General features: G+C 42.4%; 1 protein-coding gene across 2 annotated transcripts in view; it reads right to left on the bottom strand.

Annotated features, from left to right (window-relative positions):
• The window catches only part of GMCL1 (germ cell-less 1, spermatogenesis associated), a 124,478-nt gene that overhangs the window by 47,046 nt on the left and 52,387 nt on the right, over window positions 1–25,045 (bottom strand). For both annotated transcript variants that reach the window (XM_056571437.1, XM_056571438.1), the window contains exons 4-7: window positions 22,909–23,005; window positions 7,317–7,414; window positions 6,037–6,149; window positions 805–870 (exon numbers count right to left, since the gene is read on the bottom strand). In XM_056571437.1, coding sequence (XP_056427412.1) covers window positions 805–870; window positions 6,037–6,149; window positions 7,317–7,414; window positions 22,909–23,005 — 374 coding nt within the window. The remainder of the gene's footprint in view (window positions 1–804; window positions 871–6,036; window positions 6,150–7,316; window positions 7,415–22,908; window positions 23,006–25,045) is intronic.

Below are 25,045 nucleotides of genomic sequence, written 5' to 3'. Positions count from 1 at the left end.
TAAAGGGGTATTAAAGCCTTAAAAAAAAAACAAATATCCATCTGCCCAAATTACCCTGCTGATACAACAGCTCCCGCCCACTGCCACTTAATGCTGCTTTCTGTGATGCATCAACTGGTGAAAGCAGTGACCCATGGACTCTGCAGGAACTGCCTGCTCAGACAGTCACAGGTGTCGATGGGTCACCTGCTTTTACATGTTAACACATCACATTACCAGGAAGCAGCGTGAGGGGGACGGACCCATTGGATCAGAAGGGGATTGGCGTATCGTTTCTATTTATATTGCCCAAAGTCCCTTTCTAAATTTGGTCAATTTTAAAGAACAAAAAAAATAGGGAGTGGCTGAACAGACCAAAATTCTGCGTGAAAAAAGGAAAATCCAGGGATTTACATTTGCTGTCAATGTTTAATTCCATGTGAATATTCCCTTAAATGTTACATTGATCTTTTGTTTTTTTAAACAATTCTTACAGATAAAGGTGCGGAAGAATGGAGGAATAAAATAAAGCCTTCTACTAGCTTCTATTTAAAAGGAGTTATGTAAAGATCAACAGTAATCCCCTATTCTTTTATCTAATAGATAGGGGTCCAACCACTGGGACCCCCAAGCAATCCCAAGAAAGGGGATTAATAGTCCTCCGAATGAATGGAATGACAGCATGTAAGTGTGGCCAACACTCAATTCATTCTCTATGGGGCTTTTGAACATTGCTGTGTTAAGCCTACATAATAAAGCAGATTTCAGATACATCTCTAAAAGCTTTAAGATTGTTAAAAGAAAAAATGGTTTTCATACACGTACCTGAGCTCTTTGAACAGATCTACACTTTGATGGGTCATTAAGTTATTTAGAAGCCATTCAAGGCACCTGGAAGAAATTACACGGCACGTGAGCGAGCTTGTCATTAACGGGAAAGGAACATATTGTCAGGAAAGAAGGCAGCACGTGGCTCATTCCCACCTCTCCGTGTGAGAAAAAATGGCCTGAAGACATTGCTGAGAAGGGTGAAAATAGCAGAAACAACCAAGAGCAAAGTGAGGAGGAACAATCGGCAAGGAGATCACCACTCAGGCGCTCTCCCAGATACTGAAGACACGGCATGCCTGTCTGTCAATTACTGCGGAGGCCGAAGGTGTGAAGAGGGAATATTTTCACACAGGATATTATGTGGAAATGATGAAGAATACTCAAGTCTTCAGAACATGACTGTTCAGACTCAAAAGAATCCTGCACCCCATCTATTCTTCAGTGATTAAAAACAGAGACAGCTATAAATTCCACCTTTTTCCCCTCAGGCAATGTAAAGGTTTACAGACTGAGGCTATGTTCACATTGTTTTTTTTAGTGGATTTTAAGGCATAAAACAGCTAGATTTAGAATATCCTGTGTGAACAAGAGGGACTTGATAGCACCTGGCCAGATATGAAAGGGAGGCACTGTGGACCACCCTCCTCCCCAATTATAGAAAATGTGAAACCTACTAGTAAGGGGTTAAAGGAAAACTCAAGCCAAATGATATTACATTTATATAGCTGTACATGTTTAAGTTATATAAATTTGCAATGTAAAGCGTAATCTTTGCTGAGCACATACTCAGTTTCTCTCCTTCAGGCAGGAAGTCCAGTAGATCTTATCACACATGGTGACTATCCTCTACAGTAGACGACACGTCAAACTCACTTCTTCTCAGTTCAAGTACACTTACTGTCAAGGTTTCCTCTCTGATAACAGCATTTTATCAATGTACCCTTCTAACAAGAAGGGACTGTACAATGTGGAGAATTCTTTGAGCAAGCTACACAAAAGGGAGCCATCGCTTGACGCATATTTTACCCAACTCCATCATACAACTGTGCTCTCATCTGAACCGCCATGTTCATTTCAATAGAGAGAGGGATAAACCCCTCTCGTGTTAACCCCTTCAGGACGGAGCCCATTTTGGCCTTAAGGACCGGAGCGTTTTTTGCACATCTGACCACTGTAACTTTAAACATTAATAACTCTGGAATGCTTTTAGTTATCATTCTAATTCCGAGATTGTTTTTTCGTGACATATTCTACTTTAACATAGTGGTAAATTTTTGTCGATACTTGCATCCTTTCTTGGTGAAAAATCCGTAAATTTGATGAAAAATTTGAAAATTTTGCATTTTTCTAACTTTGAAGCTCTCTGCTTGTAAGGAAAATGGATATTACGAATACATTTTTTTTTGGTTCACATATACAATATGTCTACTTTATGTTTGCATCATAAAATTGACGTGTTTTTACTTTTGGAAGACACAAGAGGGCTTCAACGGTCAGCAGCAATTTTCCGATTTTTCACAAAATTTTCAAACTCAGTATTTTTCAGGGACCAGTTCAGGTTTGAAGTGGATTTGAAGGGTCTTCATATTAGAAATACCCCATAAATTACCCCATTATAAAAACTACACCCCCCCAAAGTATTCAAAATGACATTCAGTCAGCGTTTTAACCCTTTAGGTGTTTCAAACGAATAGCAGCAAAGTGAAGGAGAAAATTCACAATCTTCATTTTTTACACTCACATGTTCTTGTAGACCCAATTTTTGAATTTTTACAAGGGGTAAAAGGACAAAATTTTTACTTGTATTTGTAGCCCAATTTCTCTCGAGTAAGCACATACCTCATATGTCTATGTAAAGTGTTCGGCGGGCGCAGTAGAGGGCTCAGAAGGGAAGGAGCGACAAGGGGATTTTGGAGAGTACGTTTTTTCTGAAATGGTTTTTGGGGGGCATGTTACCTTTAGGAAGCCCTTATGGTGCCAGAACAGCAAAAAAAAAAACCACATGGCATACCATTTTGGAAACTAGACCCCTCGGGGAATGTAACATGGGATAAAGTGAACCTTAATACCCCACAGGTGTTTCACGACTTTTGCAAATGTAAAAAAAAAAAAAAAAAAAGGGTAATAGCAGAAAATACCCCTAAAAATTTGAAGCCCAATTTCTCCCGATTCAGAAAACACCCCATATGGGGGTGAAAAGTGCTCTGCTGGCGCACTACAGGTCTCGGAAGAGAAGGAGTCACATTTGGCTTTTTGAACGCAAATTTTGCTCTGGGGGCATGCCGCATTTAGGAAGCCCCTATGGTGCCAGGACAGCAAAAAAAAAAACCACATGGCATATCATTTTGGAAACTAGACCCCTCGGGGAATGTAACAAGGGGTTAAGTGAACCTTTATACCCCACAGGTGTTTCACGACTTTTGCATATGTAAAAAAAAAAAATTTTTTTTTTACCTAAAATGCTTGTTTTCCCAAAAATTTTACATTTTTAAAAAGGGTAAAAGCAGAAAATACCCCCCAAAATTTGTAACACAATTTCTCCCGAGTACGGCGATACCCCATATGTGACCCTAAACTGTTGCCTTGAAATACGACAGGGCTCCAAAGTGAGAGCGCCATGCGCATTTGAGGCCTAAATTAGGGATTGCATAGGGGTGGACATAGGGGTATTCTACGCCAGTGATTCCCAAACAGGGTGCCTCCAGCTGTTGCAAAACTCCCAGCATGCCTGGACAGTCAACGGCTGTCCGACAATACTGGGAGTTGTTTTGCAACAGCTGGAGGCTCCGTTCTGGAAACAGTGGCGTACCAGACGTTTTTCATTTTTATTGGGGAGGGGAGGGGGGCTGTGTAGGGGTATGTGTATATGTAGTGTTTTTTACTTTTTATTTTATTTTTTGTGTTAGTGTAGTGTAGTGTTTTTAGGGTACAGTCGCACGGGCGGGGGTTCACAGTAGTTTCTCGCTGGCAATTTGAGCTGCAGCAGAAAGTTTGCGGCAGCTCAAATTTGCAGCCAGATACTTACTGTAATCCTCCGCCCATGTGAGTGTACCCTGTACGTTCACATTGGGGGGGACATCCAGCTGTTGCATAACTACAACTCCCAGCATGCCCGTTGGCTGTCGGTGACTGCTGAGAGTTGCAGTTTTGCAACAGCTGGAGGCACACTGGTTATGTATCACTGAGTTTGTGACCTAACTCAGTGTTTCACAACCAGTGTGCCTCCAGCTGTTGCAAAACTACAACTCCCAGCATGTACGGTGCATGGTGTACGGTGACTGCTGAGAGTTTTAGTTTGCAACAGCTGGAGGCACACCGGTCGTGAAACACTGAGCTAGGTAAAAAAAAAAACTCTAAGTTTCACAACCAGTGTGCCTTCAGCTGTTGCAAAACTACAACTCTCAGCAGTCACCGACAGCCAACGGGCATGCTGGGAGTTGTAGTTATGCAACCACCAGATGCACCACTACAACTCCCAGCATGCACTTTAGCTGTTTGTGCAAGCTGGGAGTTGTAGTTATACAACAGCTGAAGGTACACTTTTCCATAGAAAGAATGTGCCTCCAGCTGTTGCAAAACCATAAGTCCCAGCATGCCCATAAGGGAATGCTGGGAGTTGTGGTGGTCTGCCTCCTGCTGTTGCATAACTACAGCTCCCAGCATGCCCTTTTTGCATGCTGGGAGCTGTTGCTAAGCAACAGCAGGAGGCTGTCACTCACCTCCAACGATCCAGACGCTGCAGGTCAGTCCCGCCGCCGCAGCTGCTCCTGGGGCCCCGATCCCAACAGGGGCGCCGGGGATCGGGGTCCCCAGCACCCGGGGTGCACGTCCCGCACCCGCTCACGTCCTCCAGAAGAGGGGCGGAGCGGGTGCGGGAGTGACACCCGCAGCAGGCGCCCTGATTGGTCGGCCGGTAATCCGGCCGACGAATCAGGGCGATCGTGAGGTGGCACCAGTGCCACCTCACCCCTGCAGGCTCTGGCTGTTCGGGGCCGTCAGAGACGGCCCCGAACAGCCAGTAATTCCGGGTCATCGGGTCACTGGAGACCTGATTGACCCGGAATCGCCGCAGATCGCTGGACTGATTTGTCCGGCGATCGCCGACATGGGGGGGCATAATGACCCCCCTGGGCGATATGCCGGGATGCCTGCTGAACGATTTCAGCAGGCATCCGGCTCCGGTCCCCAACCGGCTAGCGGTGGGGGCCGGAATTCCCACGGGCGTATGGATACGCCCTCGGTCCTTAAGGACTCGGGATGCAGGGCGTATTCATACGCCCTATGTCCTGAAGAGGTTAAACAACATTTTTGGTAACAAGCCAAGTATCTGGCATTGCCTGGTCATCCTTCTGGGAAGTTTTAAACATCTACTGCCGGACCAACATTACAGTAAGTTATGGTTTGACTGTCCAGGCTTTTTTTTTTTTTACTCTTAAGCTGCAGAGACTAACTGTATCAGGACATCCGGCATGGGAATTCCGGTACATCATCCGATTGTTTACCCTTAGGTAACAGAAATTGCCCGGAAGGTTTAAACATCCTGCCGTCAGACCAAAGTCTGTGAGAGATGAGGAAATTGCCGCTACTGGGACATCCTTTAACTGTACTACATTTTTATTTGCCATATAAGAAAGAGGTGTACCAAATTTTATTAAAATATTTCTATCCAACTGAAAGTTATGCTGGAATATGCATAGACACACATACGTTAAAGGGGTACTCTGGTGGAAATTTTTTTTTTTTTTGTTAACAGATTTGTAAATTACTTCTATTTAACAATCTTAATCCTTCCATTACTTTTCAGCTGCTGTATGCTACAGAAGAAGTTATTTTCTTTTGGCATTTCTTTTCTGTTTGACCACAGTGCTTTCTGCTGCCACTTCTGTCCATGTCAGGAATTGTTCCGAGTAGGAGCAAATCCCCATAGCAAACCTATCCTGCTCTGGACAGTTCCTGATATGGACAGAGGTGTTAGCAGGGAGCACTGTGGTCAGACAGAAAATAAATTCAAAAAGAAAAGAACTTCCTCTGGAGCATACAGCAGCTGATAAGCACTGGAAGGATTAAGATTTTTAAATAGAAGTAATTTACAAATCTGTTAAACTTTCTGACACCAGCTGATTAAAAAAAAAAATGTTTTCCACCAGAGTACTCTAAGTTTAATACAGTATTTATATAGATCAGCATAAACCAGTCAATGCAATGATTTAAAAAAAAAAAACTTACTTTTTTTTCACAGAGTCTAACCCGTAGACACCAGCTGCCATGGAATAGCTGCAGACTGTCTGAACACTGATAGTCTCTTTCATGGTTTCCCCACACTGCTGAATTAAACCATCCTATTAAAACAAAAAAAAGACAGAGATAAGCTAATATATACCTTACAGCAGGTCCCCAAGCATTTCTACTTTGTGAGCCGCAGGAAATAGGACATATAGCCCAAAAACGTAACACACTTTGAAAAAAATTGTGAATTTGCAAAAATGTGCTCATACGTGTGTCATTGTGAATGCTGACACTGGCATTATATACCGTAATCTGATTATTTCTGCAATTCTTTCATTTGCCAATGCACATGGTCGCTCAACATTTAACCCCTTAATGATGCAGCGATTTTTCATTTCTGCGTTTTCATAATTTGCCTTTTAATAGCCATAACTGTTTCAATTGTCCCAATTGTGGTTAAATTAAGTGGGCCAACTGTGATTAAATGAATGACATTTGCATGCTGTGTTGTGTAAGGGTTAAGGCGAGCCACACAAAAAAAAGGGTCAAACACTACATGTAGCCCCCAAGCCATGGGCTTAAAAATGACTGACTTCCATATGACAGGTCCTCTTATTGGTCAAGATTGGTCAAGATTTTGGTAAAGGGAAGTTTTCAGCTACGATCTATGTTCGTGTTCCTATCTGCTGACACTGTTAGATAGCTGAGACACATGGTACCATTCATTCATATATCTGTCTGTGCTTCCATAACAGAGAAATAATATTATCTGGCACAAAGAGATATAGAGGGATTCCCAAGCCCCAAAGTGCTCGCTTACCTCCTATCTCTATCCCTGCTCGACTAACATTGGAAAGCTGAGGCCTAGTAGTGAGTGACAGCAGCTGATACTCACCAGGTATGAAGCCTGTTCAGCTCCTGAGCAAGCATCACAGTCAGGAAAGGCACACATGATTTAAATGTATTTTATGTGTCGCCTAGAAGGTATCCCCTAACCACAGAACGCTTGGACACTGCTGCACTCCACGTCTTTCAGTGAAGTCCAACAACATATAAAAGGCAACAGTGGTCAAGTATGAGTTTTGCTGTCCCATTCATTTGGCGCTTTACACTTTCCTAGCAGATGGTCCCACCAGTCACAGTTATCCCTATTCTGTAAACAGCAATGCCCTTGCCTGTAAAGCTCTTTTGATGCAGAGTAATGATGAATCATCACAGCATGTTTCATCAGAGACTTCATGACTGTACACATAAAATGGTTAACAATCATGGATACTTACTAGTTGAAGCATACAAGCAGCTGCTAATACAGCAATGACGCGGCTGGGTTTTAGCAGGACATCATCTCTGTAGAGCGAGCCAAATGCCACCTGCAAAGCTGGAAGAAGAAAATGAGTTGGGAAGATCAGACAGTGGACACTGACATCAGATTAATTACTTGAACTAGAGGAAGCTCATACTAAATAAAAGTGAAATAAATGAATGAATTAATTATAGACCAACAGGGTGATGATGGATTCACTATTCTCCTGCTCCTCTACAGGATAAACAAGGTAAGTGTTGGCATCCCTGAAATTTTTCAAGAAAATAAAGTATTTCTCACAGAAAAGGATTGCAGTAACACATGTTTTGCTATTCACATGTTTATTCCCTTTGTGTGTATTGGAACTAAACCAAAAAAAGGGAGGAAAAAAGCAAATTGGACATAATGTCACACCAAACTCCAAAAATGGGCTGGACAAAATTATTGGCACCCTTTCAAAATTGTGGGAAAATAAGATTGTTTCAAGCATGTGAAGCTCCTTTAAACTCACCTGGGGCAAGTAACAGGTGTGCGCAATATTAAAATCACACCTGAAAGATGAAAAAAGGAGAGAAGTTCACTTAGTCTTTGCATTGTGTGTGTGTGTGTGTGTGTGTGTGTGAGTGAGTGCCACTCCAAGCATGGACAACAGAAAGAGGAGAAGAGCACTTTCTGGTTTGACATTATGTACAATTTGCTTTTTTCCTCCTTTTTTTGTTTAGTTCCAATACACACAAAGGGAATAAACGTGTGTATAGCAAAACATGTGTTACTGCAATCCTTTTCTGTGAGAAATACTTCATTTTCTTGAAAAATTTCAGGGATGCCAACATTTACGGCCATGACTGTATTTATCAAACCTTGTGCACAGCAAGGAACAGCGGAGAAGTGCCCATAGCAACCAGATTGATTCTCTAATTTTTTTTAATTGGCCAGTAAAAATAAAAGCTGGAATCTGATTGGTTGGTAGGTAACCACTCCACTGTTCCTTTACACATGATTTGAGAAATCTCCCCCATAATTCAACATTCTGGTAATTAAAAAAAATAATAAAAATAAATGTTGTTAATCAGAAAAACCCCTTTTCGAGACATTTACTTTTTACATTTCCTGGGGTGACAATGTACAGGTCTGTGTTTGTGAAAAGATTTCTTTAAGTAAATTTGTATTTATAAAAATTAAGGCCCTACAGCGCAGCACTACCGCCATCTACTGCTCACTGCTAAAATAGCATACAGAGCACTGTGACCAGTAATGTACCGTAATCCTTACCCGTAAGAATGCATTCACACTATTTTTTGCAATACAGAAGCCAGATCTGGCAGGGACAATTTAAAAACGGTCCACTGCAGCATCCCCATTCGATGTGCTGGAGGGCGTCAGATAGTGACTCCGGTCGGCTAAATTGAGAACCGGACTAAAATGGCTTTCAGTCCGCCAATATAACCGAATACTACCAAAAAAAAAATGAGTTGAGCAGGTTCACTGACTCCGTGCAGCTCATTTAAATGAATGGGGTGTGGCCCGGGTCCGGCAGTGGCAGTTTTTTAAAGTTTCCTGCCGGATCCGGCTTCCGGTATTGCATAAACAGGTGAAAAATTTTGCTTCTAGGAGGAAAAAACAAACAAACAAAAAAAAAACGGATGCACCAAAATTTCAATTGGCAAAAATTACCAGTCCCTTTCGGCCAAGGAAATTTCCTGCAGATAATTTCTGTGCGTGTAGCTTAGTCACAAACGGGCAGTCAGCTGACAGGTACTATCGCGGAGTGGGAAGTATGAGTATTCATGCGTGCAACTGCCACTGGGCTGTGGACTGGAGCACCGGGGAGGGGAGAAAACATGGCGGCATTCAGTGCAAGTCTTTGAGTCATGTAAGAGTTGCCATCCCTCGAGAAAGCTAACCGTGCAGTCAGGGAAGGAGGAGGACAGAAGTGCACCCCTAGAGCCAGGATGGGTGGGACTGGAGTCCTTGGACAGTGAAGTAGCCTGCTGTTAACGTACCGCTCACCGATATATATGTGCAGGTATATACTCGTGGTTCATGTGATGTACTGCTGAGTAGACTGCTTATATGTTGGGATGCTGCATCATTGTCTGTACATTTCTGTATGATAAACCTAGGACTACTATACTGTTATGGGACCAAGTAGTGAAAATAGGAAGTAAATAGTCAAAGTCATAAATAAAAGTATACATGGGTAAAAACTGCCATTTATACCGGTGGAGTGTAGAAAGTTATGGATAATACTGACACTTGTATGGAGCGCAGAGTAAAACCATCACACTGTTTGTATTATGTTTGTGTGTCAGCCATGTTAATACTTTTATGCTACATTGTGACTTCACCCATGCAGTACAGACACAAAAACTTGGTAACCTGTCTCATAGTCCATTTAAAGGAACAGACAAACTTGTGTACCTGACAGCGTAAGGTTCCCCTCCCTTTCAAAGATGCTGTTCTTCCAAGTAAAAATTATGATAATACAATTTTACAAAAACGATATAATATATATATATATATATATATATATATATATATATATATATATATATAGTGGGCGGGGCACTGCATTTTAAGCCTTCGGCCAAGCACAGCCTAAATTTTCAGTTTCGGCCCACAATTTCCCTTTTGGTGCATCCCTATAAAATAAAAATACTAAATATATATATATATATATATATATATATATATATATATATATATATATATATATATATATATATATATATTTACACTAATAAAGAGCAAGCCTGACTCTATTCAGTGAACACTGGTGTTACTTGTACTGTGTACGTATACTCCCTTACTTGCGAGGGGTAAAACGATCCTCTCCCCTATACACCACAATCAAATACACTCAGCACTCTCATGTGTGCTTCTCCACAACTAGCAGGCCCTGAGATGCTTGCGCATTAGTTAGTTTATTTGGACATATATATACCGGTTTCCGTATTATCCATTTTACTCCTTAATGAAAATACATAAAAAATAAAAACCTTATAAAAAACATTTGGTCTAAAACGCATTTCGAAACATAAGTCCCTTTCTCAAGAATAAAAGTAACTCTTGAAGCAGATTTGGGGTGCAATGCTTTTTATAGGTACTTCCCATTTAGGCACGCAATTTCCTAGGCCTCAACAAAGAATTTCGGTGTACCCCTTTATACAGGATATTTTTTAAGACTCAGCGGGGGAGATTTATCAAAGGATTTAGACTGGTTTTTCCCATCTGAATTTGTCGCACAGAAAGTCGCAGTCTAAATATGTGCGACTTTTTTGCAACTTTTGCTTTAGAGGATCTTTAGAACATGATGCATTCTAGTCTATTTTAGACAGAAAAATGCATTGGTGCTGAATTTATCAATAGCGGCTTTTCAGCGACAAGTCGCACCGGCTGAAAGTACGCTGAAATGTCAGACCATGCTGGAGCAGGTTTATATACAGTCTAAAGCATAGATCCCGAAGTCCATGCGCAGAATCTATCAAGAGCCGTGCGACTGTTGATAAATTAGGCGCACAATAGACCGGCTTAACCCTCTGTAGCTTGGTCTATATTGATGCGGGACATAGACAGCTTTGATAAATTTCCCCCAGCGTCCTTCTGAACTAACCTCGGCCCTCTACACGCACCTCCTTAGTAATAAAATTTCTTGTGCCCAACTGCTTGTGAAAAGCAAGTGGCAAGAGTTTATTCCTAGCCTCTCTGAGGCATGGAAACATGTAATGGAGTCCCTTCTATGTCCCTGCTGCAAATGCATTTATACATTATACCCATCCTGTAAAGCAGTGTTTCCAAGCTAGGGTGCCTCCAGCTGTTGCAGAACTACAACTCCCAGCATGTCCAGAAAGCCAAAGGCTGTCCGGGCGTGCTGGAAGTTGTAGTTCTGCAACAGCTGGACGCACCTTAGTTGGGAGACCCTGCATTTCAGGATGGGTAGACTGTCTCATAAATGCTGTCACAGATGCCATTCACAATGTGCAGATTTCTGGCATTTATTTGCAACAATTCTGCACAGAGACTGCACTTAAGACTTGTCCAGTTGGTCGTACACCTGAAGTTTGTTTGGGGTCCTAGGAAGAGTCCAGAAAGAATGGACTTATGAGAGAATGATGTGTGATGGATGGGTGAGCGTCCCCTCAAAGGCGACACTGTGGAAAAAGTTACTTATCACTGCTGTTTCATACGAAAATGTGGTTTATAAAAACAGGGTTTTGTCCTCGAAAATTTCAGACGTTATGGACTGGGTGGTGTAATTCCCCTCTCACACAGCACACAGCACATTCTCTGCATACTTCTGTGTCTCAGCATTATTCTTTGCTTTGATGTTTGTAGTTTATTTGTACCCTCCCTTCCTTACCTTTCTCTCTCTTTTACCCCTCCATTCCCCTAATGTACTTGGTTTGGACGATTTAAAGGGGTATTCCAGGCAAAAACCTTTTTTTATATATATCTATCTCAACTGGCTCCGGAAAGTTAAACAGATTTGTAAATTACTTCTATTAAAAAATCTTAATCCTTCCAATAGTTATTAGCTTCTGAAGTTTTCTGATGATGTCACGTCCCGGGAGCTGTGCATGATGGGAGAATATCCCCATAGGAACTGCACAGCTCCCGGGACATGAGTCATCAGAGAGCAGTTAGACAGAAAACAACAACTCAACTTCAGAAGCTAATAACTATTGGAAGGATGTAGATTTTTTTAACAGAAGTAATTTACAAATCTGTTTAATTTTCCGGAGCCAGTTGATATATAAGAAAAGTTTTGGCCTGGAATACCCCTTTAATGAGACACGTTTGGACTTTTAGTAACTTGCATCTTTTTATTGTGCTTTTTCTTGTGAGGTTATCAAGAGTTTTTCTTTCCTAGTGGTTGGTACATTAGTCAAGTTCATACACCACTGTTCTATGATATCCATTGGCATGGTGATCCTCTGTTTCTCTATGTACCTCTGTTATGTATTTGTGTGGAGAGATAAATGGCAATAATATAACTAATCTGGGAGGATCTCAACAGTAAAGGGAAGATCCAGAGGTCTGCTAGGAGCACAGGGAACAAGAGTGAGCTGCGGAGAAGAACCCATGAGAGTGCTTTGGGTATACTTAATCTTGGGAAAGAGGGGAGAGGATCGTTCCTCCTCTCAAAAATATGGATACACACACAGTATGAGAGACACCAGTATTTACTGAATAGATTCAGGCTCGCTCTCCATTACAGTGTTTTTGTCTAAGTTTATATATATCTGTTAGGTTACAGCACCCTCTGTTGGATTACAACACCCTCTGTAGGGTTACAGCACCCTCCTTAAATACAAAGAAAAAAAAAAGAAAAAAAAAAGCTAAAAGATTTTTTAAAATATACACCCAGAAAATGAGTGATATTTAGTCACACACTACTATAATAAAATATGTCACTTTGGTTCAAATCGATCTAAAAACACGCAGTAGACGTGAATTAACCCCTTCAGGACCAAGCCCATTTTGGCCTTAAGGACCAGAGCGTTTTTTGCACATCTGACCACTGTCACTTTAAACATTAATAACTCTGGAATGCTTTTAGTTATCATTCTGATTCCGAGATTGTTTTTTCGTGACATATTCTACTTTAACATGGTGGTAAATTTTTGTGGTAACTTGCATCCTTTCCTTGTGAAAAATCCTAAAATTTGATGAAAAATTTGAAAATTTTGCATTTTTCTAACTTTGAAGCTCTCTGCTTGTAAGGAAAATATATATTACAAATAAAAAAAATTTTTATTCACATATACAATATGTCTACTTTATGTCTGCATCATAAAAGTGACGAGTTTTTACTTTTGGAAGACACCAGAGGGCTTCAAAGTTCAGCAGCAATTTTCCAATTTTTCACAAAATTTTCAAACTCACTATTTTTCAGGGACCAGTTCAGGTTTGAAGTGGATTTGAAGGGTCTTCATATTAGAAATACCCCACAAAAGACCCCATTATAAAAACTGCACCCCCCAAAGTATTCAAAATGACATTCAGTCATCATTTTAACCCTTTAGGTGTTTCACAGGAATAGAAGCAAAGTGAAGGAGAAAATTCACAATCTTCATTTTTTACACTCGCATGTTCTTGTAGACCCAATTTTTGAATTTTTACAAGGGGTAAAAGGATAAAATTTATACTTATATTTGTAGCCCGATTTCTCTCGAGTAAGCACATACCTCATATGTCTATGCAAAGTGTTCGGCGGGTGCAGTAGAGGGCTCAGAAGCGAAAGAGCGACAAGGGGATTTTGGAGAGTACGTTTTTCAGAAATGGTTTTTGGGGGGCATGTTGCATTTAGGAAGCCCCTATGGTGCCAGAACAGCAAAAAAAAAAACCACATGGCATACCATTTTGGAAACTAGACCCCTTGAGGAATATAACAAGGAATAAAGTGAGCCTTAATAACCCACAGGGGTTTCACGACTTTTGCATATGTAAAAAAAAAATTATTTTTTTTCACTAAAATGTGTGTTTCCCCCCAAATTTCACATTTTTCCAAGAGTTAATAGCAGGAAATACCCCCCAATATTTGTAACCCCTTCTCTTCTGAGTATGGAGGTATCCCATAAGTTGACCTGAAGTGCACTATGGGCGAACTACAATGCTCAGAAGAGAAGGAGTCATATTTGGCTTTTTGAGAGCAAATTTTGCTCGGGGGGCATGTCGCATTTAGGAAGCCCCTATGGTGCCAGAACAGCAAAAGAAAAAAAACACATGGCATACCATTTTGGAAACGAGACCCCTTGAGGAACGTAACAAGGGGTACAGTGAGCATTTGCCCCCCACTGGTGTCTGACAGATCTTTGGAACAGTGGGCTGTACAAGTTTTCATTTTCACGGACCACTGTTCCAAAGATCAGTCAGACACCTGTGGGGGGTAAATTCTCACTGCACCCCTCATTACATTCCGTGAGGGGTGTCGTTTCCGAAATGGGGTCACATGTGGGGTTTTGTTTTTTTTGCGTTTGTCAAAACCGCTGTAACAATCAGCCACCCCTGTGCAAATCACCTCAAATGTACATGGTGCGCTCTCCCTTCTGGGCCTTGTTGTGCGCCCCCAGAGCACTTTGCCCTCACATATGGGGTATCTCTGTAGTCGGGAGAAATTGCGTTACAAATTTTGGGGGGCTTTTTTCTCTTTTACCTCTTGTGAAAATGTAAAGTATAGGGCAACATCAGCATGTTAGTGTAAAAAATTAAATTTTTTTACACTAACATTCTGGTGTAGACCCCAACATTTCCTTTTCATGAAGGGTTAAAGAAGAAAAAGCCCCCCAAACCTTGTAACGCAATTTCTCCCGAGTACGGCAATACCCCATATGTGGCCCTAAACTGTTGCCTTGAAATACGACAGGGCTCCAAAGTGAGAGGGCCGTGCGCATTTGAGGCCTAAATTAGGGATTTGCATAGGGGTGGACATAGGGGTATTCTACGCCAGTGATTCCCAAACAGGGTGCCTCCAGCTGTTGCAAAACTCCCAGCATGCGTGGACAGTCAACGGCTGTCCAGCAATACTGGGAGTTGTTGTTTTTCAACAGCTGGAGGCTCTGCTTTGGAAACAGTGGTGTACCGGACGTTCTTATTGGGGGAGGGGGGCTGTGTAGGGGTATGTGTATATGTAGTGTTTTTAACTTTTTATTTTATTTTGTGTTAGTGTAGTGTAGTGTTTTTAGGGTACAGTCACATGGGCAGGGGATTACAGCGAGTTTCCCGGCGCAAAATTTGCTGCATCTCAAGATGCGAGAAACCCACTGTAAAAGCTTCGCCCATGTGAATGTACCCTGTACATTCACAGGGGGGAGGGGGGGAAACAGCGGGACTTCTGCCAGTTAACCCGTGCGATGCTGCGCATCGCCTGGTTAACTGAATGTCATTTATAAACGCCGGGATGCGCGAACGCACTGCACAACTCAGCGTTTATATATGACATTCTGCGGGAAGGGGTTAATAGAGAACATGTATCTGCAAACTAGACCAGCAACAATGAAAATCAAGTATATTATAGTTACATGCGTATAGCAATATACAACAAGGGTAAGTATGTATACAATCGCTTCTGCACAAATGATTGGGGATATAAGAATTAAAGGGGTATTCCAGGAATGTATTTTATCTGACTATGCTACAGGGGCTGTAAAGTTAGTGTAGTTCATAATATAGTGTCTGTACCTGTGTGTGACGGTTTTCTCACAATTCTTATGTGATTTTAACCCCAATATTTATTTTTAACAGCATACAAAAGGACTGTTTTTCCCGGCTTGCAATCCGGGCGAGACCTGACTCACTAGTCAGCTGATGACAGGGAGCCTGTCTGCTTCAGTGGGTGGAGGGATCAATCTGCAACTAATGCAACAGCTGTAGGCACCCTGATTGAAAACCACAGGTCTGCAGCTCATTTATGTTTCAATGGGTGGGGTGGCTGATGTGTGAGAAGGAGGAAAATAGAATTGTGGGATTTGTAGTCAAAAAAAGAAAAGTCAAACAGGAAATACAAGTTCACAAAAAAATAGCCACAGTGTTATGGTAATCTCACAGCATAGACATTTAGCCCCAAGACAAGCGCAGATCCTATCTAAGCATGTCCATTACTGTCTGCCAGGTACGTACTAAAATCACCTTATGGTGGATAACCCCTTTAAGTAACCAAATCTGGGGTACCCAAAAGTAAACACAGGTATAATATACACCCTTATAGGCCATGGCACTACACATCTGTAAGCCAACCTACCTGAACTAACAGTAACACACTTGCCTCGATAGAAAAACGTAATTCACCCATGTTCGTATAGCTGCGCTGGACTCCGAACACACACTTTCGCGGTTACTATCTTTGTATCAGTCATCTACTCATATGGGGGAAGAGGAGAACAAAAACTGTGTGTAGATGGGCTACTTTTGTATTTTGCAAAGAATCTCCTCTCCAGAAGGGAAAGAAGTTGCTCTAAAGCGCCGCCCATTGGATCATTTATTTGTCAAGCCAGAATCTCATGAGTTACTCCCCTTCTGGGATAGATTCTGCCTTGGCATCAATCCTCAATCATGTTTTAAAAGCCCTTTAACCCCTTAAGGACCAAGGGCGTACAGGTACGCCTTTGCTCCCTGGTACTTAAGGACCAAGGGCGTACCTGTATGCCCGTGGGAATTTCGGTCCCCGCCGCGCAACGGGCGGGGATCGCGCCGGGGTGACTGCTGATATCAGCAGGCACCCCGCGCAAATGCCCAGGGGGGTCATTAGACCCCCCCCCCCCCATGTCGGCGATCGGCGCAAATCGCAAGTGAATTCACACTTTCGATTTGCGCCGATTCCGGGTCATACGGGTCTATGGTGACCCGGAATAGAAGGGGGATCGCGGGTGTCCTAGACACCCACGATCCCCCTGTAGCGATAGGAGTGAGGTGGCAGGGTTGCCACCCCTCCTATCTCTGCTATTAGTGGTCTAGACGCGACCACCAATAGCAGATCGGGGGCGGAGGGGTTTACTTTTGGTTTCCCCGTCCTGCCCTCCCACAATAGGCGGGGCAGGACGGGGAAACCAACAGGGACCGGTGCCGAAGATCCACTTACCCATCGGCGACGGCAGCGGCGACGATCAGCGGCGGCAGCGGGCGACGATTGGCGGAAGAAGAGGACTGCGACTCAGCTCCCTGGATCCTACGGAAGCCGGTAAGTTGCTTAGCAACATCTGGAGGGCTACAGTCTGAGACCACTATATTGGTCTCTAAACTGTAGCCCTCCAGATGTTGCAAAACTACAACTCCCAGCATGCCCAGAAAGCTGTTTAGGCATGCTGGGATTTGTAGTTTTGCAACAGCTGGAGGGCTGACATTTTAGACCACTGCACAGTGATCTCTATACTGTAGAACTCTAGATCTTGCAAAACTACAACTCCTAGCATGCCCACACAGCAGTTTGCTGTCTGGGCATGCTGGGAGTTGTAGTTTTGCAACATCTGGAGGTCCACAGTTTGGAGACCACTATGCAGTGGTCTCTAAACTATAGCTCTACAGATGTTGCAAAACTGCAACTCCCAGCAAGCCTAAACAGCAAACAGCTGTCTCTGCATGCTGGGAGTTGTAGTTGCGATCCCTCCAGCTGTTGCATAACTATATCTCCCAGCATGCCTTTCGGCGATCAGTACATGCTGGGAATTGAAGTTTTGCAACAGCTGGAGGCACACTGGTTGGAAAATACTGAGTTAGGTAACAGAACCTAACTGAAGGTTTTCCAACCAGTGTGCCTCCAGCTGTTGCAAAAGAACAACTCCCAGCATGCACGGTTTGTCAGTACATGCTGGGAGTTGTAGTTTTGAAACAGCTGGAGGTTTGCCCCCCCATGTGAACGTACAGGGTACATTCACACTGGCGGGTTTACAGTAAGTTTTCTGCTTCAAGTTTGGGCTGTGGCAAATTTTTCACCGCATCGCAAACTCCTAGCGGTAAATTCACTGTAAACCCACCAGTGTGAATGTACCCTAAAAACACTACACTACACTTACACATAATAAAGAGTAAAACACAACATATACACCCCCTTACACTGTCCCCTTGATAAAAATTAAAAAACGTATTGTACGGCAGTGTTTCCAAAACAGAGCCTCCAGCTGTTGCAAAACAACTGACTGTCCAGGCATGCTGGCAGATTAGCAACAGCTGGAGGCACCCTGTTTGGGAATCACTGGCGTAGAATACCCCTATGTCCACCCCTGTGCAATCCCTAATTTAGTCCTCAAATGCGCATGGCGCTCTCTCACTTCGGAGCCCCGTCGTATTTCAAGGAAACAGTTTAGTGCCACATATGGGGTATCTCCGTACTCGGGAGAAATTGCGTTACTAATTTTGGGGGCTTTTTTTCCTTTTACCCCTTATGAAAAAGAAAAGTTGGGGTCTACACCAGCCTGTTAGTGTAAAAAAAAAAAAAATGTTTTACACTAACATGCTGGTGTTGACTTTTACTTTTTATTTTCACGGGAGGTAAAAGGAAAAAAAGACCCCCAAAACTTGTAACGCAATTTCTCCCGAGTACAGAGATACCCCATATGTGGGCGTAAAATGCTCTGCGGACGCACAACGCTCAGGAGTGAGAGCGCACCACGTACATTTGAGGCCTAAATTGGTGATTTGCACAGGGGTGGCTGATTTTACAGTGGTTCTGACATAAACACAAAACAATAAATACAGACATGTGACCCCATTTTGGAAACGACACCCCTCATGGAACGTAACAAGAGGTATAGTGAGCCTGAACACCCCACAGGTGTTTGACAAATTTTCATTAAAGTTGGATGGGAAAATGAAAAAAAAAAAAAAATTTCACTAAAATGCTGGTGTCACCCTAAATTTTTCATTTTCACAAGGGAAAATAAAAAAAAGCCCCCCAAAATTTGTAACCCAATTTCTTCTGAGTAAGAGCATACCCCATATGTGGATGTAAAGTGCTCTATGGGTGCACTACAATGCTCAGAAGAGAAGGAGCGCCATTGGGATTTTGATGAGAAAATTTGTCCGGAATTGAAGGCCACTTGTGTTTACAAAGCCCCCATGGTACCAGAACAATGGACCCCCCCCCCATATGTGACCCCATTTTGGAAACTACACCCCTCATGTAATGTAATGTAATAAGGGGTGCAGTGAGCATTTACGCCCCACAGGTGTCTGACAGATTTTTGGAACAGTGATCCGTGAAAATGAAAAATGTAATTTTCCATTTGCACAGCCCACTGTCCCAAAGATCTGTCAAACGCCAGTGGGGTGTAAATGCTCACTGCACCACTTATTAAATTCTGTGAGGGGTGTAGGTTCCAAAATGGGGTCACATGTGGGGGGGGGGTCCACTGTTCTGGCACCACGGGGGGCTTTGTAAATGCACATGGCCCCTGACTACCATTCCAAACGAATTCTCTTTCCAAAAGCTCAATGGTGCTCCTCCTCTTCTGAGCATTGTAGTTCGCCCGTAGTGCACTTCAGGTCCACTTATGGGGTACCTCCATACTCAGAAGAGATGGGGTTACAAATTTTGGGGGGTATTTTCTGCTATTAACCCTTGCAAAAATGTGAAATTTGGGGGGAAACACACATTTTAGTGGAAAAAAAATTATTTTTTTTACATATGCAAAAGTCGTGAAACACCTGTGGGGTATTAAGGCTCACTTTATTCCTTGTTATGTTCCCCAAGGGGTCTAGTTTCCAAAATGGTATGCCAAGTGGGTTATTTTTGCTGTTCTGGCACCATAGGGGCTTCCTAAATGCAACATGCCCCCCAAAAACCATTTCTGAAAAACGTACTCTCCAAAATCCCCTTGTCGCTCCTTCGCTTCTGAGCCCTCTACTGCGCCCGCCGAACACTTTACATAGACATATGAGGTATGTGCTTACTCGAGAGAAATTGGGCTACAAATATAAGTATACATTTTCTCCTTTTACCCCTTGTAAAAATTCAAAAATTGGGTTTACAAGAACATGCAAGTGTAAAAAATAAAGATTGTGAATTTTCTCCTTCACTTTGCTGCTATTCCTGTAAAACACCTGAAGGGTTAAAACACTTACTGATTGTCATTTTGAATACTTTGGGGGGTGTAGTTTTTATAATGGGGTCATTTGTGGGGTATTTCTAATGGGAAGACCCTTCAAATCCACTTCAAACCTGAACTCGTCTCTGAAAAAAGCGAGGTTCAAAATTTTGTGAAATATTGGAAAAGTGCTGCTGAACTTTGAAGCCCTCTGGTGTCTTCCAAAAGTAAAAACACGTCAATTTTATGATGCAAACATAAAGTAGACATATTGGAAATGTGAATAAAATAAAAAAAATATTTTGAATATCCATTTTCCTTACAAGCAGAGAGCTTCAAAGTTAGAAAAATGCTAAATTTTCTAATTTTTCATAAAATTTTGGGATTTTTAACCAAGAAAGGATGCAAGTTACCACAAAATTTTACTACTATGTTAAAGTAGAATATGTCACGAAAAATCAATCTCGGAATCAGATTGATAACTAAAAGCATTCCAGAGTTATTAATGTTTAAAGTGACAGTGGTCAGATGTGCAGAAAACGCTCTGGTCCTAAGGTGTAAAATGGCCTGGTCCTTAAGGGGTTAAAGGGGTACTCCTTATGCCCCCCAATCCCCCCTCACGTCTACCTGCTGAACATTATTCTTAAAAATTGCATGTCATTGCCATATCAGCGGCTGCATGTATGCTACAACTATCAGTATTCACGATGTATCAATAGTTTTATGTGTAATCTCACTCATTGACAGCAAACATATTTAAAAAAAAATGGACATGGAGTTAATATACAGAGAGAGGAACATTTTATTCTTGTACGCCAGTATTTTGGCATACCCAAGTTGCAAATTTTTACGCAAACTGCAGTTTGGCCAATAATTTTAGACGTTTTCATAATTCGCCACTGCTTTTAAAAGAGTGAACAGGGCTGCGGGTCATGACTCCCTATGGCCCAGCAGATTCAATTAATTTATGAAGATAATTGGTGGTAAATTATTTAATGTGTTCAGCCTGGAGGAAACAAAACAAAAAAATAAACAAAACATACTTACCTTTCTTGCTCCCACCACCGCCATTGTCGCAGTCAGTCCTGTTGCACAGCGCTTGCTCAACCAATTGCAGAGGTGCTTGGCCTTAGTTCCCGATTGCCTGAGCGGGAACGGAACCAGCAACTCTAGGTTTCAAAATTCATTAATTTATTAACTTTCCGGCCAAGAAATTAGGTGTCGAGACATTAACGAATTTTAACCTCTTTGAACCTATAGCCGTATAGGAAGTAGGAAAATCATAGACCACCCTCCTCTCCCTAACTCAATGCCATCCCCTGCTCTTCACACAGGCTGAAGGGAGAGCTGCAATAATATGTAGTTCCAACTTCATGCTAGATGGCAGAATGAGACCCAATCCTGGTCTCTCATAAGCAAGTTGTGGCTTTAGCAGCTTATTATCCAGAGTGAGCACCTTTATTAGCAGTACATTTAAAATGGTCATGTCCTTTTTAACCCCTTAACGACGCAGGTCGTATATTTATGCCCTGCGCCAGCTCCCGCGATATGAAGCGGGATCGCGCCACGATCCCGCATCACATCGCGTCGGTCCCGGCGCTCATCAACGGCCGGGACCCGCAGCTAATACCACACATCGCCGATCGCGGCGATGTGTGGTATTAACCCTTTAGAAGCGCCCCTTCTAAAGTGAAAGTGACCCGGCTGCTCAGTCGGGCTGTTCGGGACCGCCGCGGTGAAATCGCGGCATCCCGAACAGCTGACAGGACACCGGGAGGGCCCTTACCTGCCTCCTCGGTGTCCGATCGGCGAATGACTGCTCCGTGCCCGAGATCCAGGCAGGAGCAGTCAAGCGCCGATAACACTGATCACAGGCGTGTTAATACACGCCTGTGATCTGTGTAAAAGATCAGTGTGTGCAGTGTTATAGGTCCCTATGGGACCTATAACACTGCAAAAAAAAAATGAAAAAAAAAGTGTTAATAAAGGTCATTTAACCCCTTCCCTAATAAAAGTTTGAATCACCCCCCTTTTCCCATAAAAAAAATAAAACCGTGTAAAAAATAAATAAATAAATAAACATATGTGGTATCGCCGCGTGCGTAAATGTCCGAACTATAAAAATATTTAATTAATTAAACCGCACAGTCAATGGCGTACGCGCAAAAAAATTCCAAAGTCAAAAAAAGCGCATTTTTGGTCACTTTTTATACCATTAGAAAATGAATAAAAAGTGATCAAAAAGTCCGATCAAAACAAAAATCACACTGATAAAAACTTCAGATCACAGCGCAAAAAATGAGCCTTCATACCGCCCTGTACGTGGAAAAATTAAAGTTATAGGGGTCAGAAGATGACATCTTTAAAGGTAGAAATTTTCCTGCATGTAGTTATGATTTTTTCCAGAAGTGCGACAAAATCAAACCTATATAAGTAGGGTATTATTTTAACCGTATGGACCTACAGAATAATGATAAGGTGTCATTTTTACCAAAATATGCACTGCGTAGAAACGGAAGCCCCCAAAAGTTACAACATGGCATTTTTTCTTCGATTTTGTCGCACAATGATTCTTTTTTCCGTTTCGCCGTGCATTTTTGGGTAAAATGACTAATGTCACTGCAAAATTTAGGTGGAAAATTGAAAGGGTTATGATTTTTAAAAGGTAAGGAGGAAAAAACGAAAGTGCAAAAACGGAAAAACCCTGAGTCCTTAAGGGGTTAAAGTTGATCCATAGGGGGATGAAAGGGTTATTTAGGACGGGGGGAGGGGAGGACAGAGATTCTTGCTTACCTTTCTGGGCAAGTCAGTAAACTTTTTTTTTCTTATTCATAGCACAGCTCTACTGGGACACACAACACCTGTTTTTTTGTCAGACAAACCCTTTCGCAATGGTCTGTATGGCCAGCAACAAAAGTTTAAGTGGAGAGAGCTTATACTTTCTAATTAGAGTACGGTAAACATAAAAACACACACACACACACAAACACAAACTTGTCACCTGCAGCATAAAACCATGGTAGAATAGGTCAGTGCTATAAAGTAACTTACCTTCTGCGTCAATGTTGTGGTCAGGTATCTCCAGTTCTATCACATTCATGCTGGATTCTTTCCAGGAACCACAGAACATACTGGAGAAGTATCCAGACTGCAAATAAAAATGTAAGAACAATGTTAATTGAGACACATAAAAGTCACATCATGAAACCAAGGGATTTCATTGCTTATTATTCTAGCACCCGGCTAACCAGCAGAGGTCACCAGAGCTCCACTTCTGCTGTACACACGTCTTACAGAGGAGCGGGTACAGGTGAACAGAAATACAACTATCTAAGCCTATAATAGGTAATTTACCAACTCCTGAGTTGGTTTGTACAGATTAAGTAATTGTCAAAAGACCCCCAGCCCACTAAATAGATAGATAAATATATATGCCCAAATACACACACACAATGGGGGACATTCATCAATGTTGGTGTAGGTAGATGTTTTTTTGTAGATTGTTTCAGTTGGTCTAAATTTGGTTTAATTGCACCAAATGTACCATACTTGTGCAAGCCACATGATAAATTTTGCGCAAAGTTCTAAATCTCCACACAGTTGTATTTGTACACCTGAGCTGCACCTCACAGGAAAAGTGGACACAGGGATTTTGTTGTACTGCTTTGAGGCTTGGATTCCATTGAGGTCTTTTGTCCACCAGCAAAAACGCTAGAAAAACTGTCACAGCTTTTTCCTGCGTTTTGTCAGTTTTTCTTGCGTTTTTGCTGGTGTGTGAAAACAGTCGATTTTGTAACCTGAGGCAATTTTATCACTGCCTTCAGGGTACATCTCCATGGGTGGGATGCAGAGCGCCCGGCCCATGGAGTGTAAGGACGTAAGGAGTGATTTATAGCATATACATGGTGCAGAGCATCACTACTTACCTCCGCCAGCTGAATAGTATTACAGGGGTGCATAGAGTACCCATGTATACTATACAGGAGCCCAGCAAGTAAAGAGTTAACCCACGATGCTGAGCAGTTCTGGGTTAAGTCTTTATGCGCTATTCTGTATATACAGCTGTTTATAGATTACTGTATATACAGGATACAGTAGTCAGACATCAACAATTGGAGGCTCCCTGTTTAGGAACACACTGCAGTATGTGTGCACTCCCCAGGGGAGAGCACCAAAAATGTACTAACCGTTTTTTTTTTTCCTTTTCTTCTCAGATCCGTGAATGCAGAGGACTATGTAAGATTCGGTGAATTGCGACGATGACCAGCATTTCGTTTTATTTCAATAAAAGGGTTAAAAGGGTACTCCGCCCCTAGACATCTTATCCCCTATCCAAAGGATATCACTGCACAGACCAAACTAACACTAAGACCCGACATAGTAATGGATTCAGTCTACAAGACTGCTTCCACTACTAAGCCTGAAAATTCAATTATATAAAAAACACGACACATTGAAAAAAACATTTTTTTTTAAAATACTCCCCCACAGCACTTGTTAACCCTTTTATTGAAAAAAAAAAAAAAACCGCTGGTCATCGTCGCAATCCACCGAATCCGACGTAGTCCTCTGCATTCACGTATCTGAAATGAGAAGAAAAGAAAAACACTAAAAATGGATTAATAGGAGGAAGCCTCCAATTGTTGCTAAACTACAACTCCCATCATGGGGCTGTAGTTAAGCAACAGCTGGAGTCTCCCTGTTTGGGAACACACTGGCAGAAAGGCTCTTTTCCCATTATGTAAAATGCATAATGAGAACAGAGCCAGGCGTGGACTGTGTAGCTCCACCCCCTAATGACATCATCACTAGGGAGCCGAGCAGTAAAGGTCGCAGGGGGTCTCAGGAGTGAGACCCTCTTTCGATCTGTCCCTCTGCCCTTGGACTACTACCTCCATCAGGGGACAGAGTATGTCCCATGATGGGAGTAGTTGTAGTACCGCAGCGTTGAGGGATGGCACTTGCACATCCCCCGGCTCCCGGACTCTTTTGGGACTATTAGGATTACTACTCCCATCATGTACAGACTCTGTCCATGATGGGAGTAGTAGCCCAGGGGCTGAGGGGCAGATCGCAGAAGATCATTCTCATGAGACTTCCTGTGATCCGCATTTATTAAGTTAACATGCGGGCGGCACATGTGGCTCCAATGTGCTCCCGCAGGCTCCAGGCGGGGAATATTGTATAC

This window comes from Hyla sarda, chromosome 4 (assembly GCF_029499605.1).
Source record: "Hyla sarda isolate aHylSar1 chromosome 4, aHylSar1.hap1, whole genome shotgun sequence".
NCBI lineage: Eukaryota > Metazoa > Chordata > Amphibia > Anura > Hylidae > Hyla > Hyla sarda.
This window is presented reverse-complemented; position numbering and strand designations above follow the sequence as displayed.